Source organism: Lissotriton helveticus, chromosome 12 (genome assembly GCF_964261635.1).
Source record: "Lissotriton helveticus chromosome 12, aLisHel1.1, whole genome shotgun sequence".
Taxonomy (NCBI): Eukaryota; Metazoa; Chordata; class Amphibia; order Caudata; family Salamandridae; genus Lissotriton; species Lissotriton helveticus.
In genome coordinates this window covers 102,827,890-102,845,266 of record NC_136073.1, presented here as the reverse complement: position 1 = coordinate 102,845,266, position 17,377 = coordinate 102,827,890, and the positions used below count along the sequence as shown (strand labels likewise).

Sequence of the window (17,377 nt, the reverse complement as noted above, 5' to 3'; positions counted from 1 at the left end):
AAAGCCTACACCTGGCTCCCAAAGGGCTGGGGAGGTACCTGCTACATAGCCTTCATCCTTCTTCCAACCTATGTGGCTCCGGCAAACCATCACCGACAGAGACGAGCAAAGGATATCGAGCAGGTCGACTCCACTGGAGCACAATTCTTGGATGCAATGAAAGGACTTGTTCCACTTTGGGGTCCGATGGCGAACAGTCGTGCCATTCGACATTTATCCCAGGCAGTCGAGACAACGATGAACATTACAGCTGGTATCCTCACAAACAATACAGCCGAGCTTCAGGCGGTCCGTCTGGTGGCTTTTCAAAACCGCCTTGTTCTAGATGTGGTTCTGGCGGACCGTGGAGGAGCATGTCGTATCATCGGGTCCAGCTGTTGTACCTACATACCAGACAATTCACCCTCCGTTTACAAGGCCATCGAACACCTCCACAGACTCTCCTCAGAAGTTCATCAGGAACAAGAAGGATGGTCGCTCGGGAGTTGGTTCTGGAGTACTGTAAAGGACTGGGGATGGAGGTTGCTCATGATTGTACTGATACCAATCGTCGTAATATGCGGACTCTGCCTGGGTATTCAATGCTTGCCACCTCTGTGTTCACTATTTGCTAACTGTGTTTGCCCTGAGACTCAGAACTTTGAAGCTGAACGCATGAAAGCTTTGTATGATCTAGAAATCCGTAATATGATGGGGATAGACATAAATTGACAAGCTGGCTAGATATGTTGAAAAGGGAGGACTGTTAAAATCTAGATTGCGACGTAAACATTATCGGCGCCATCTTGTCCCCTTTTAGCTCAAATGTGCGCGTAAGTAGCAGCCATTTTGAACGCCATGGCCTCTCTGCCTACTGCCGATAGCCAGCGCGTCTCTCTCTCTCCCTCTCTGACCCCGCCAGCATCCCCCGCGCGCTGACAGCCCATGTTCTCACATGCTTGGGCCATAAACCACCCCTTCAGCGCGGCCCTGCCTCGGAGCCACATCCCGTACCCGACTAACACCTCCCTCTGTCCCTTTAATGATCACGCATCCTTTGATGAACCCCCTTCCTCTGTGCCCGATTGTCCCGCCCGATCCCAGGCCATCACCTAGCCCTGCGGATACAGTTTATTGCCCCTTACAGTAGGAAGCTGTCCCTCTTCAAAGAATCTATGACTGATAAAAGCCCCCACCCCATGAGACCCGATCAGCCGCACACATTCCGGGAGCCGGGGGGATATCCAGCTGCGCGATAGTCATCACCTACTGAGATCGAGGTGGGGACTTTTACTGTAAATATGTGTGGGAACGGGTTTGGAGCGGAGATTCCGAGGATGCCTTTCCGTACATCAAAGTATTGACAAGAATGTGTTTTATGTAATAAAGCAATAAACCTGTGTATAAGAGGCCAGGCCTCAAGGATGCGTTTAGAGCACCTCGAGAAGATACCCTGTTGTCTGATTTGACGTGTTCTGCTCCATCGGAATAAACTCCTGTTTCCTGCCTTCTGTCTCCAGCGCCTGCCTCTTTGTTTGGTAATCTCGAATGGTATGAGAGGCGGCTAACGCCGGGCAAATACTGAAGGGTTCTTGGTCGAATTCGGCCCTACCTTTCGACACACTCTGTATGTTGAAATTTCCAAACAGCTCCTACAATGATTCCAGACCATAAAAAATGCAGCCTCAAGACTGATATTCAACTTCCCACACTGCACCCACATGATACCGCACAATAGTAAGCTTCAGTGGCTCCCCACTCATAAGCGCAGCCAATTCAAACTTCTCATGCACACATACAAATCCCTTCACAACAGAGGACCAGAATGCCTGAACAGCCACAGACAGGTTCACTAACCTACCAGATACCTATGCTCTGCCTCATTCTCACATGCACACACCCCTCATCCCAAAAAGAAAAACTGGAGGTTGCTCATTCTCCTACTTCGCACCGAAGACATGGAGTGACCTCCCTCAACACATCAGAGCCTCCTCCTCACGTATTTAGTTCTGCAAGAAGATGAAGATCTAGTTCTTCATCTAAGCACCTTGGGACCACACACCTACACACTTTGCCCAAAAACTGAATACACTCTTTGGCGATTAGTGCACTATGCCAATCAACATACCATAACAACATGTTCCAAGTTTAACTTTTACCTTTAATTAATTTACAAATAGAAACCCTAGGGAAAGAAGAATAAGCACCTTCAAGTGATGGCATAGCTAGGGTTGTGATGAGCACATCACCAGCATGTGCCAGTATTTTAGTTTCACCGCCGGGAAAGGTCACTGAGGAATATCTGGTCTTTCAAAATCGAGGCAAAAAAAAGGTTAATTTATAATGCATGAACTGCCAGACAAAGCACATCCTTGTAAAGTGCCATGGGCGATGGTAAATATGGGTAATGGGTGGTCATTGATGATTATAAATGCACTGGTGCCCCAATCCAAATCATGACACCCAAAGGAATAGTCACTCCACATGGTTGAATGTCTTCACGACATTGAGAGATATGAAGAGAAATGAGTGTTGTCCTTCATCTGTCCTATCCATCAGCAAGGCATCTATGCTTGTATTTCCCATAATGTCCTGACCTGGAAGGATTCCATGTTCTGAAGGATTTGCTAGCTTCATAATGATTTGATTAATTCTTGATGATAAAAGACAAGCGTATATTTTAAAGTCTGAGCCTATGAGAAAAATTGGACGGTATGAGTCCAATTGCAGGAGTAGTTTGTCCCTTTTAAGAAAACACATGACTTGAGCTGAGCCCAGAGAAGGAGATATTGATGCGCCCAACATGATATCATCAATTAAGTGCAGGAAAAAGGGAGCAACCTCACAGCTGATAGCTTTAAGATCTTGCTCAGAATTATGTTGGTGCCTGCAGCTTTGCCGAACTGGGCATTGTGGATGTCCCCTAGAAGTTTCTATAAAGTGACTGGAGCAGGAAGTATCTTCTGTTGAGCAGTGGCTGGGAGTGACACTTGATCCAGGAAAGGGTCAAAAGCACCCTTTAGGTTAAGTATGTCAGACAAGCAAGATAAAGTTGTCTATTGAAATAAGTAAAGTAATAGTAATTCCACTTTTAATCAGCCGTTTCTAGGATGGTGTTGTAGGAGATGCTGTTGTGGGTATAAGTGTCTAGAAGTAATCAATTTTTGGGACGTCTCTCAAATCCGAAGTATCTGGAAGATTGAGGTTGTTGGGCTGTGGTTTAGCATGGAGTGGTTTAAGCTGAGTTAGGCTATGAACCTGATACCCCCAGATTAGTTTGTGCACCAGAAAGATTATTTTGTTATGGATAAACTGAGCATTGACATGTTTACACCTAGTTAAGAGAGCAAATATATTGTAGGTCGTACATGTCAATAAAATACAATGTCAAAGAACATGCATTCCTTGGAATATTGTTCCAAATTTGGGATTTGATTGTTGCTTGGGCCTATTAATTTAATACTGCTAAATAAGAATGGGGTGTTCATGAACAGGGACATAGATAAATCCTTGGTGAATAATATGCGCCTAAACAGATTTATAGGAAGAATTGCATGCCATGGATGGCAATGAAGTCAAGATGAATTATATTAATTTATAAGCAGATATATCACTGCCACATCACTGGTAGCACATGTTAAGGTAAGATTCTCTGCCTCTTTATCAGTTCATACCAAAACATCTGCTGTCATCAATTTTCAGCACTGTAGAAGGTAAGCAACCTGGTTATGGTATGACCTTCCCAGTTCATCAGCTCTAGTCCGGGTCTCCTACTCAAGGGCACACTGTTTAGCCGGCTAAAATAGAATCTATCCATTTAATATTGGAATCTTTACGCTATATCACTTTTTCTTTACTTCCTACCTCTGTTTTGAGCATATTCCAGTATATCATGTTGTGAAAAAAGTTGAATTGCTCCCCTCGCGGTGCCTTTGGATCAAAGGTACCAACGATCACCCTCTTAGTAGTGATGTTTGGATGTTTCTGCAGGTTTATGATGAAGTAAAAGTCACTGCTGCCGTCGAAGGCTATGTCATCTCCAATCTTGTTCCGGAAGCGTACCTTCTTCATGTAATGGTGGACCTGGCGAAAGGCAAGAAAAAGGGATTGCAAGCATTAGAAGGTACATTGCAAAAAAATCCTTTTTGAGTGCTATGTATCTACAAACTCTAAATCAGTTTACATATATCCTTTGATATCTCATACCAGTTCGACCTAAGGCCCTTTACAAGACTTAGAGCGCCGTATACCTATCTCAAAGAATTTCTTCTGCTTAACCGCTGAATATTTCAGGGAGTGAGCTGCAATGTTTCTAAGCTTGTTGCATTGTTTGCTGTTTATGTTCTTAAATAAACACCTAGGAAAAACTTTTTTTTTCAAAGAATGAGAAGTACTATATGAGAACCCTTTGAAACTAGGCGTGGTTGAGGCTCACAGTTCGGTCCCCGGTGCTTGCGGCATGTTAGCCCAGCACCATGTGACTCTGGGCAATAGCTCGCTTGATCTTCCCGACGGCCCCCTGTGCTTTACAAATGCTGCTATTATTATTATTATTATTATTATTATTATTATTTACTTCTCCCTCAGCTGCATTTCCCTCTCCATGTCTTCTATCTCCCTCTGACCCTTTTGGTGAAGACTGGAACCTTCATATTTCCAGCAACATGAAGGTGTTATGGCTTTTATCTTTAAAAAAATTCTTCCACTAAGACACAAGGCTGTGGTCCACAGAATGTTATGTATTACATACAATTGAATGGGGAAAAACAGTGCTCTGAGACATTTTGGATGGTATAATGCTTTTCCACCTATCAGCACTTCTCACCTGCCATGGTGTCATGGTCCGTAGATCAGCACAGGAATTGTTGATGAAGGGTCCTTGCCCTGGTTTACATGACCTAATGTCTTCAAGTGCATTAGCCACCATGTAAACAGCATTATATACATTATAGTTGATTCTCGCAGTTGGGTTGTTAAATGAAGGGTTCTTGAATGTTCTCAGGTCCTCAGCACCTGAACAAAATGCTTCCATCTTTACATTTCCATCTGACTGGTTAATGCTAGTGTCTTGTCGTGGCCATTGGCACCCAAAAGCCTCTTGCCAGAAATAATTAGCAAACATATTATTTAGCGGTGAGGAGGGGTGAACTTTAAGAAGAAACTCTTTCAAACCAGGAATCCACCTCTCCTGCATTTCAAACCCAAGGGCACCATTCAGCATGTCTTCTACCTCTTGTGTGTTATACTTGAGCAAGATGGACCCTATAGAAATGGGGATCCAAACCTTTCCAGTTAGATTCTCTCTTGAAAGTGCAGTTATTACTGGGTTTCTAAATGGTTCATTAGAGTAGACAATAATGACATTGGCTGAGGACTTCTTGACCACTTCAACAATGGCATTGACTTTAAGGGCTGTTGTCACCAATGGGATGATCTCATGGAAAGCGACACAGACTCCCTGCTTCTGAAACTCTTCCTTCACAATAGATGATCCAATATCACCCAAGTCATTATCTGAAGAAAGCAGACCCACCCATGTCCAGCCAAACTGCACTACCAGCCTAGCAATTCCCATTGCTTGGACATCATCAGAAGGCACGCTGCGTAGGAATGATGGAAACTGCAACTTGTCCTTTAGCAGAGGGCTGGATGAAAAGTAACACACCTGGAAAAAAGGAAGAGGTTCAATTATCTTCTGACTAAACACGAGCCTTGATGTAACATCACATGTGCATAACTGAATGCACTATGAATTAATTACACATATCTTGTATTCCCTCATTGGGGTTCATAGATCAAAGAAGGCAATTTTGCATTTATTTTTATTTGTTGACAATCTGGAAAGACACAAAGATGACATCCAAAGTGCAGAGGTTTGTTGCAGGTCCTAATATAGAATTGGATCTATTTACTTATTGAGTAAAATTATTTCTTGACTCAAAATTATTTATTGAGTAAATGCATGGCTATTGGACTGAAGTCAGAAAGTGCACATGCTGTCATCACTGCTACTCAACACAGTGCTTTCTGAGGTAGCTGAATTCCAGGTTTTCTCTAATTCATGGAAAAGCTCATATGGAGGTTTTCTGCCATTGGTGGATAGCCCCTATACCAGTGACCCCCTAAAGAGTATGAAAGACCTCTGAAAGAATTAACAGACAGAGACCACCATTTAATTTTTTGAAATTCTTTTTATTTAGACGTGTATCATACAGCATAGACAGATGTTTGGAGATGCAATCATCATACTGCATACTAAACATGCATTAGTACATTTTACATTTGAGCATAATGTCTTCATCATATTGTTCATTTACGTCCCATCATCCACTTTATTGCTCTGTCCTAAAGTAAGGAAGGATCCCGGATGTCATACTTATCCTCTATTCCCTCTGTCTTCCCTCACCCTAAATACCTTGGAAAGCCCTCCATCCCCCCACACCTTCTCCCATCTCTTGGGACACCTCATACTCTGATACACCACTCGTTCCTCTCTCTGACACCAGCCCACATCTGATATCTATTCTTCCATGGTCGAGCTGCCTCTTTACCCATGCCCTTGCTATATTCTGCTTGGCCACTCCTTCCGCCAGTGTTAGCCTTATATTTTGAAATCTGGGCCATGGCTCCTCCCCAGGTATATTTAAAATACGCCTCTTGGCATCCACCAGGACTGATCATGACATCAACTGGGCCATAATTTCTGTTATTTGTTTCCAATACTCTTTGATCATTGGACATTCCTAAAGGATATGAAAAAATGTGCCTTCTTGTTCACTCCTCTTTAGAGATAGCGGTATTGCCACTTTCGCAATCTTACAAAAGGGAGCTGTCTACGGTTACCAGGATTGCACTTAAATTCTGGCAGTGGTCGTTCCGTTTGGAGAGATGAAGTTGCATGGGTGGATCACAAAAGAATCCCTCCTTTGGCACATGAAATGGCTGCCAGAGCTTTCACTGTTGCCTTCCCCGAAGTATTGCATCTGCCAAGATCCAAATAAGGCTCATAGGGGCATATTCACAAGTGTGTTGCTCCATAGCACCGTCACTTTTATTGGCTTTTCGGCAGCACAACGCCCTGCTCCATATTTACAAAGTGGTGTTAAGCCACGTTTTGTGGCTTAACGCCACTTTGTAAATGTGGTTCCCTTTCATACAGGTATCTGCGTGAAAGGGGTGTACAGTAGGTGTTGCTGTGGGAATTCTAACGCAACACCCATTGCTTTTTGACGCTGCCCCAGATTTTCAAGGATGTGTACACCTGAGGCAGAGCCAAAATGAATGCCATGCAAAAGCAGGCGTTACAATAGCAATACGAGGACAAATACTTTTATTTCTCCTCGCTGTTACTTTTTCTGCAGGACACATAGAAAGAGCAAAACACCATGAATGATTGTTTATGTGCAGGAAGGTGTCCCTTTATGTGCAGGAAGGTGTTCCTGCACATAAACTGCTGCATATACCAAATCACCATTAAGGATTGTTTATGTGCAGGAATGGACACCTTTCTGCACATAGCGGTACAAAAGGGAGTGGTGATGGACGGAGCATCTGAACCAATCAAACACTCACACCCAGTCAAAAGATCTGGGTTTAATTCATCGCCGTTCTTTAGCCCACTCTGCCACCCCAGTTCAGACGTGACCATATGCAAATCAGTCTGACCCTGTGCCTCATGGGAACAGTCCAGCCTGAACTACCAAGCCATGCCTTCCCTGTACCGGAAACAAGCTTTCTAGGACCGGTTTCTGGCATTTCAGCCTTCTTCAGCCAGGCTTGCTTGAATCCAGTGACAAAGTGAGCAAGGGACTCACGTCTGAGAATACCCTGCCAACTTATGGTGAACAAAGCTTTTGTACCGCTTTGTTCTCCATATGTTGGCGGGGTATACGGCGCATCTCTGCATTTTGGAAATGTAGGCGTGTGGTGCTACCAAATTTTGGACAGCTCCGTGCTCCAACATTTCCTAGTACATGTGGCCTAAGTTGCAAATGTGATGGATATCCCCTCCACTATATTACGATCTGCATAGGAGATAGTGGGATATTATTAATACGGCGGACGGGATCTCATCACATTTGTGATGAAGTATTCCACTCCTCCAATATATGCCTTATGACAAAGCTAAATTAGCTTTTTCTTGGCTACTGAAATTAAGAAACATGTGAACCCAACATGTGACCAGGGTTGTTGGTGATGAAGCTACTTGAAGATGATGCTGTCCGGCTTGAATATAATTTTGAATTTGGTGTAAAAGAGTGAAGGCCTTCTAGCACAGTGTTAATGTCATCAAATCCTTTCTTTCTTGACAGTAATTTTGTGGTAGATTGCATTACAGCATTGAGAGATTGTTGTTAATCATTTATGGAGACATTGGCAAAGAATATTGGTGAATGAACAACAAAGAATATTGGTGAATAGCGATGCCGAACTCCTCCAATCAGATTCTAATGGGTTCTGTGTACAAGTTGAACAGTATTGGTGCAACAACAGAAACCCAGGGATTTTGAGAATGGCCTATCCAGAATCAATGGAGAAGTGACCATCCTACCTGGTTTTATTTACAACTAGTTAACAGTGAGATAAACCTTAGGTGGGACTTGGTAGCGTTAGATGGTGGGCGCAAGACTCTAACTTTCCAAACACATGGAGCCTCTAAATCTTTCACCTTCATGTTGATGGGTCACAATTTGGAGATGCTCCCAGGTTAATCTCTGGGATCAAGTGGGGTGATTCTGACCAATCCCTTCTGAGCACCCCCACCCTCTAGCGACACGATTATCTGAAGCAAGCCGAGTGTGCAGATAGCAAGATGAGACCAGAATGACTGCGTACGATTATTTTTCGTTGCTGCCGGGTGCGGTAGGAAGTGCTCTGAATGATCGCCATACAGGGCGGGGGCTTCCCAGGTGAAGAAGTTGTTGGATGCAGAGGGGATTAGCAGTTTGCCCTGGCTGAGCACCTACCTTGGACAATAAGGGGACTGGAACAAAGCCTGAAAAGAACTGGATACAAGGTGCCCTGTGCCACTTCTGAGACCTCCAGAGGGGAGATGGTGCGTATCTCAGCGATCCTAAGCCCTCCTGGCTTTACTATGCTCTGGTCCTGGGAGCATCAATTGGAGATCAGTCACTCCCTTGCCCTGGGTCCCTGTGATATCTTCTAAAATGGAGATGCCCACTTCTGTGATCTTCCTCACCAGGCCTGTTGGTGTGGTGGCCCAGCAGATTTAGGACTGTGAGTGCCATAGGAGTGGAAGTAGGGGTGTCCGATCTCCCCTCATCATCGTAGCAAATAGTCGGGGGAGGGGCATAAGGTCTCTTTTTTTTAGAACTTCTAAATAGCGCCTGGATTGCTCTGAAGCACGCGGTTGGTCTGGGTCCTGGGTCCTGCATTTGTGGTGGCATGTGCAAATTTATGCCTGTTACCGTTGACTATAAGTTGGTGTGAAAGTATCGCGCCTATGGCAGGATCTGCAAAAATGGGCAGACCACAGCAGTTAAAAGCCATGTTTCTATGGTGAAGTATGAAGTCAGTACACCTCCCCAAAAAAATTCAAGCAGCTGCACACCAAAATCAGCCTGCAACATAGAGCTGAGGATGAGGTGGGCCACTCTAGGAGCATTTGCTTGGTCAGGGTATAAAGGTAGCAAACCTGAATTATTCTTCACTACTTGGCTAAAACCCTGGATCCCCGGTAAAGAGATAACTTCTTCTTTTGTGTTAGAGAAGCAGTGTTTAATAACTACATACAGTCAAGGTATGATGGGGGTTTGAAGTTCTGCCAATATTAGGCAGTACTAGCAAGCTGCCCAACTGCTGGTAATAAAAGAATGGCTGCTTATAAGCAGGGCAGGGTCCACAAGATGGCTGGAGGTTGTGGTTGCGGAAGTTCCACTTTTCCTGTCAATTCAATCAAGCTTTATTCGGCACTAGCGGCCCGTCCCGACGTTGTCCGGGTATGAAACAGAAGCCTGCAATGGTGGCTCACCTAGCCACGTTTTCCATTTTCGGGTCCTGCGCACCTCACAGTTCTGTCACTCAGTTGTCCTTGCTTCTCCTTTGTGGCATCGCACTTAGTCTCTTCCCACTGCATCCGCTGATTAATGCGCCGACGTTCAGCGTGTGTCTGCAATTGTGGCTCAGCTGGGCACGTTTTCCATTTTCGGGTCCTGCGCACCTCACAGTTCCGTGACTCAGTCGTCCTTGCTTCTCCTTTGTGGCATCGCACTAAGTCTCTGCCCGCTGTATCCGCTGATTAAGGCGCCAAAGTTCAGCGTGTGTACCTGCTCGGCGCAGAAGTTGAGCGTGTGTGACGCTATTCTCACGCTTCAAACATAACATAATGCTGAACGCAAACGCCCACCTCAGAGGTGGTGCTACATCCAACGGACTACTTTGTCCCACAACGTGCTTTGTCCCTTCCAAACTACATTTTGCGCTGGAGTATAGCCTATGTCCATCTGCTTTGCCTCACCTTTCCAATGCTGTATTCGGTGTTCCGGTTGGTGCAGTGGTTCCGGAGCTTACCCGCCTGAAAGGTTTGGTCTCTTACTTTATTATATTAGTATGGATATATTATACAACCTTAAAATCTTTCTAAAAATGTCTCCATTATTACCGGTCCCAACAATATAGCTGCAGAGTACCAGAGAGTTGTCCATGGTTACCAGAATTGCTCTTGAATTCTGGCACTGGGTGCTCCGCTCAGAGAGATGAACGAACCAGCAAATTAATGCCCGAGTCACCCAACATAGATCGCGCATTAAGAATAAAGTCACATCTGCTCCCATGGTACAACATTTTGTGGATCATGGGCACACAGAGATGGACTTTAAATGGACAGTCCTGCACACAATTGGGCACAATAGAAGAGTCCTTGATGTTGATGATGCCCTACTTAAAAAGGAAGCTTACTTGATATTACGATTTAATAGCCACCAGACTGGGCTAAACTCTATGTCTGAAATTTCAAGATTATAAATGTAAATCTCCACTGCAGAAACATAATGACATATCCCCGGACTACATGTCCCACAATTCCTGAAGTCAGGTGACTTAATATAGTACCCACCCCCCTTCCAACATGGCGCATTGATGTTTGGTCGCCAGCACTTGGAAGGAGAGCCTTTAACACAAAGCCAAAAGGTAAGTGAACCCCAGCAATCGCTACCGCTTTGAATCAGGGATATTTTATAAATAAACCAGTCAGTGACTGAGCGCCCGTTTTTCCTGCAGATTTAATCACGATCTGACTTGGTCTTCAGGGATGCAGCCCTAAACTCGCAACAAGCAGTTCAAAATACATGACCTGAATTCAAGGTAAAAGCGTCTGCCTGTTGTGAATAATTGTTGCCTTGCATTATGATAATGTGAGTTTAGAAGTCAGCGCTTTTTGGTAATGATGGTACAAACGACCTATGTTGCCACTTGCAGGTCCTGCACTGCACTAAACCACGCTGATCTGCCCGAAAATCATCTGTGATACACCAGTATAACCGACTGAGGTTTTGAAAACACTTGAAGCCAAGCGCAGGTACATGCGTTGCTCAGTTAAAACTTTGCATACCTGGTTCAGCAAAAAACGAGTATCTTTTACATCCCACCCCATTTTAACCCTTTAGGCTCGCAACCGGTCCCGGTGGGCACGTCACAAGTCCCCTGTGTAATCACCAGAGATGCCCCATGCAAACAGCTTCAGGTAATAAATGTCACAAATGTCCATAAAATGGTGCACGCTGTTAGCATCAAAAACGGACTTTATCCTGGCACAAATTGTCCCTCTTTCAGAAATTCCGGCAGGGACCACAATAAGCAACTGAACCCCCCAACTGAAACCCTATAGAAAAAGTGCGACGGCCTTTTGTAAGGTAACCCCATCATAATTACAGTTCACATTGGAGCTTTTTACAGAGGCTTTTTTAATTCAGGAACTCATGCATATATTTTTCTCTTTATTTTTTGCACAAAATCAAACAGGAAAATCACCCAGCCCTGATGAGAACCCGTTAATTCATATCTCGAGTTCGAAACGCGTCGGCCTATTGGAGAATAGCACTTTTGAATGATTGAAACATTGATTCAGTGTTTTCTTTTCTTTCACTGATTAAGATTGTGCATGTTACTGATTCATCTGTTCTCCATTTGATTTCTTCTTGATTTTCTCTTAATTGTGTTCACCATTCCTTGATTGGAATTGCATCAATAATATGAACATTTTGGTAATGTATATATGATATTGACCAAATTTGAATATTGTGCAAATGTACATATGAAATGTGCATATGAAATGTTTTGCTTCATGTTTTATGTAGTAGTGTCATAATTTTGTACTGTTGAGTTTTTGAATAATTGTGTATATATTGGATGTCTTTTTCGTCAAACTATAATGTGTTGTTTGAAAATGAATAATTCATAAGGTATAAATAAAAATACCATACAAATCCTCAATCAATAGGTGATTTGTTACTCCAATTAAGGAGACGTTACAAAGTATTTGTACGGCCAGCACTACGCTTTTTCTAAGATTTACATATGGTCCAGCTGCCCGTACGTCCCAGGACCTAACTCCCTGTTTACAACAGTTTAGGGCGGGTGAATGCCCGCGAGAGTTGTAAGGGCACTAAAAGTAATACGTGCACTTAACTCATTAAGATTTGATCCAGTGGAGGGACGGCCTCGCCCCTCCTAGATATGTCCGAGAAAGACACCCTGTCGTTTACTGAAAATCACATTCAGTCTTTAATAGCCTCTGCTCCATTCTCCAACATCGACTTAAGCACCACCGCACAGCAACAAAATGAATCTGATAAATTAATCAGACTCAGCAAAAAACATATTCTAACCGAACTACACGGCCATTTTCTTTTGAGGCACCTGAAGGGTGGCACCATCCCTTGGGGACTTCAAGTAAAAAATGTGCCGGTGATCTTCACAGATGATGCGGAATACAAAAAGGGTTTCAGTTGTATAAATACTAAGTGTAGTAGGGACCTCATGGTCCACACGATTGAGACAGCTCAACGTTTGTGTCAGAAGGAATTAGAAGAAATTGAGGAAGTCACCAAAAGTATCCAGGATAATCAGTTAGTTACTGATGCCAAAGCACTGCTCGAAAAAATCGAAAAAGAGATTTTGGCTTTTAAAGACACTGCCATAAACAATAAAACAGCCCAATACGAAAGGGACTCCAAATCCTTCACTTTGGAGAAAGCCTATCCGTTCTTGAAGGACGATTACTATTCTCAGGCCGAAGCAAGGGGGGCCCTTTATAACTATCAGGGACGATCACGAAACAGGTTTAAAACTTTTTCAGAGACATCATCTTCATCTGACTCGTCCGGCCCTGAATCACGAGGTAATACCAACAAGAAACAGGTCTCTTTTTTAGAGAAAGGCCAGCAAAGCAAACCCAGACAAAAAATACCATGGGAAATGCGCACCCGGAAAAACTCCTACAAATCATAGAGGCGCCATCTTCAGTAGTTAACTTGTCAACTAAAATTCTTACAGCGGACGAGCAATCTGTGCTCAACTTGGGACTGAAATTTGTGCCGAACACACGGCCAAATTTCACTAAAACTAAAATGGAAATGATCGCATTTTGCCGTAAGATCCGGCTCAAGGCTTTCTTTCACAACCAGCCACTCACAAACAACTATGAAACAACTGGGCTGAGGAACAAGTCCACATTTATTCCCAACCAGAATATTCCTAAACAGATTCGTGCTTTTGAGGAAGTGGTTCTTTCCTCAATTAACAATCTTGAGAATAAGCACATGTTTGTCAAACCCAATTTGAGTAAAAACAAACGGATAGCACTGAGGGGCCTCAGCGAAGACGGCACAATCATAGTAAAGCCCGCCGACAAGGGCGGAGCAACGGTTCTGTGGCCGAGGGATAAATACTTGAAGGAAGGTGAACTCCAGGTAAACAACCAAACCTGGTACAGAAAAGTAACTGTGGACCCAACAAAAGAAATCCAAGGAATAATTGTGGACCTTATCCAAAAGGGATATGACGGTGGGTATGTGGGTGGGAAAGAAAAAGACTTTCTAGTGAAAAAATTCCCCCGCACACCCGTGTTATATCTTCTTCCCAAGATACATAAGAACCCAGCAGAGCCCCCTGGAAGACCGATCGTCTCAGGGTGTGACTCGTGCCTGGAACCGCTGTCCAAATACGTTGACTATTTTTTGAAACCGTTTTTGACCACTGTTAAATCATACTTACAGGACACCACGGATTTCCTGGTAAAAATTGAAAACATGGAGTTCAACGCCTCCACCGAAATCATGGTCACAATGGACGTGACATCATTGTATACGCAAATCCCTCAAAGTGAAGCACTAGAGGTGATGGAGCTATACCTAGATAGGAGAATACGACCACACAGGGTTCCCACGTCTTTCATTTTAGAACTTGCTGAGCTCACGTTGAAGAAAAATTACTTTCGCTTTAACGATGAGTTCTTCGTTCAAATCAAGGGGACAGCCATGGGTTGTCCCTATGCGCCGGAGATGGCCGTATTGTTTATGGCTGAGTACGAGAACAAATTCGTGGAGAACAATAATCCATACAAGAAACACATTAAACAGTGGCTCAGATATATTGACGACGTGTGGCTCCTGTGGCAGGGGAACCACACCAAATTGACTGAATTCCATCAGTGGCTCAATAATAAGCATCCGGACATTAAGTTTTCAATGGAACAGAGCAATGCTACGATGACGTTCCTAGATGTTGAAATAAAATGTAAGGAAGGACGTCTCAAATCATCTCTTTTTAAGAAAGAGACTGACAGAAATACTATCCTCCACCATCAGAGTGCACACCCAAGGAATTTGAGGACTAATTTGCCCTATGGACAGCTGCTCCGCATAAGGAGGAACTGCTCAGAGATTACAGATTTTGATTCACATGCCAAGAATTTTTGCGAAGAGATGGTGACGAGGGGTTACCCCAGAAAACTGCTCAAACACGCATGCAAGAGGGCATGTTACACTCCACGAGAGTGCCTACTCGAACGCAAAACCAAACCGGAACTAGACAAAATGGTTTGTGTGACAACGTTTGGCGCCCATGCCCACCAAATTAGACAGACTATACTTAAGAACTGGCATTTGCTTGAAGAGCTGGAATGCCCATTTCCGAAGCCCATCTTTGCTTTTAAAAAAAATAAAAGCATCGGACAACAGATTATTCGTGCTGATATAAGGGTGGATAAACCTAAACATGACTTGCTATCAGCATGGGGCTTGAAACAGATCACGGGCCACCACAGATGTGGCACCTGCGTGTCGTGTGACACAACGATCGAGGGCAGTGAATTCACCCACAGACATACAAAATGGAAAAATGAAAACTTCAGCAATTGCAAAACCAAAAATGTGGTTTACGCAATTATTTGCGTGTGCAACAAACTGGACATAGGCAAAACGAACTAGCAAATTAATGCCCGAGTCACCCAACATAGATCGCGCATTAAGAATAAAGTCACATCTGCTCCCATGGTACAACATTTTGTGGATCATGGGCACACAGAGATGGACTTTAAATGGACAGTCCTGCACACAATTGGGCACAATAGAAGAGTCCTTGATGTTGATGATGCCCTACTTAAAAAGGAACGATTCAGAAAAGGGTGTGGTGATGAACAGAGTGTCTGAATTAAGCAGACCACTCTTACCCAGTCCAAAGATCAGGGCTTGATCCATCACCGTTATTTAGCTCACTGCCCCATCCCAGCTCAGAACCTGGCTATATGCAAATTAGTCTGTCCCTGGCCCAGTGCATCATGGGAACAGGGCAGACCAAACTACCAAGCCAATTCTTCACCAGAAAGGAGACAAGCTACCGGGGACCGGTTTCTGGCATTTCAGCCTCGTCGGCCCGGCTTGCTTGAATCCTGATGGAGCAGTGAGCAAGGGACTCATGTCTGAGTATACCCTGCCACACCTATAGTGGCCAAAAACGATTCAGAAAAGGGGGTGGTGATGAACAGAGTGTCTGAATTAAGCAGACCACTCTTACCCAGTCCAAAGATCAGGGCTTGATCCATCACCGTTATTTAGCTCACTGCCCCATCCCAGCTCAGAACCTGGCTATATGCAAATTAGTCTGTCCCTGGCCCAGTGCATCATGGGAACAGGGCAGACCAAACTACCAAGCCAATTCTTCACCAGAAAGGAGACAAGCTACCGGGACCGGTTTCTGGCATTTCAGCCTCGTCGGCCCGGCTTGCTTGAATCCTGATGGAGCAGTGAGCAAGGGACTCATGTCTGAGTATACCCTGCCACACCTATAGTGGCCAAAAACGATTCAGAAAAGGGGGTGGTGATGAACAGAGTGTCTGAATTAAGCAGACCACTCTTACCCAGTCCAAAGATCAGGGCTTGATCCATCACCGTTATTTAGCTCACTGCCCCATCCCAGCTCAGAACCTGGCTATATGCAAATTAGTCTGTCCCTGGCCCAGTGCATCATGGGAACAGGGCAGACCAAACTACCAAGCCAATTCTTCACCAGAAAGGAGACAAGCTACCGGGGACCGGTTTCTGGCATTTCAGCCTCGTCGGCCCGGCTTGCTTGAATCCTGATGGAGCAGTGAGCAAGGGACTCATGTCTGAGTATACCCTGCCACACCTATAGTGGCCAAAAACGATTCAGAAAAGGGGGTGGTGATGAACAGAGTGTCTGAATTAAGCAGACCACTCTTACCCAGTCCAAAGATCAGGGCTTGACCCATCACCGTTATTTAGCTCACTGCCCCATCCCAGCTCAGAACCTGGCTATATGCAAATTAGTCTGTCCCTGGCCCAGTGCATCATGGGAACAGGGCAGACCAAACTACCAAGCCAATTCTTCACCAGAAAGGAGACAAGCTACCGGGGACCGGTTTCTGGCATTTCAGCCTCGTCGGCCCGGCTTGCTTGAATCCTGATGGAGCAGTGAGCAAGGGACTCATGTCTGAGTATACCCTGCCACACCTATAGTGGCCAAAAACGATTCAGAAAAGGGGGTGGTGATGAACAGAGTGTCTGAATTAAGCAGACCACTCTTACCCAGTCCAAAGATCAGGGCTTGATCCATCACCGTTATTTAGCTCACTGCCCCATCCCAGCTCAGAACCTGGCTATATGCAAATTAGTCTGTCCCTGGCCCAGTGCATCATGGGAACAGGGCAGACCAAACTACCAAGCCAATTCTTCACCAGAAAGGAGACAAGCTACCGGGACCGGTTTCTGGCATTTCAGCCTCGTCGGCCCGGCTTGCTTGAATCCTGATGGAGCAGTGAGCAAGGGACTCATGTCTGAGTATACCCTGCCACACCTATAGTGGCCAAAAACGATTCAGAAAAGGGGGTGGTGATGAACAGAGTGTCTGAATTAAGCAGACC

At 44.6% G+C, this 17,377-nt stretch overlaps 1 protein-coding gene across 1 annotated transcript in view; it reads right to left on the bottom strand.

The window, feature by feature from the left end:
• LOC144797958 (extracellular calcium-sensing receptor-like) overlaps positions 1-11,590 on the bottom strand; it is a 92,467-nt gene extending 80,877 nt beyond the window's left edge. The window contains exons 1-3 of the mRNA XM_078668763.1: positions 11,549-11,590; positions 4,805-5,644; positions 3,927-4,062 (exon numbers count right to left, since the gene is read on the bottom strand). Coding sequence (XP_078524889.1) covers positions 3,927-4,062; positions 4,805-5,644; positions 11,549-11,590 — 1,018 coding nt within the window. The remainder of the gene's footprint in view (positions 1-3,926; positions 4,063-4,804; positions 5,645-11,548) is intronic.
• Between the last annotated feature and the right edge of the window lie 5,787 nt (positions 11,591-17,377).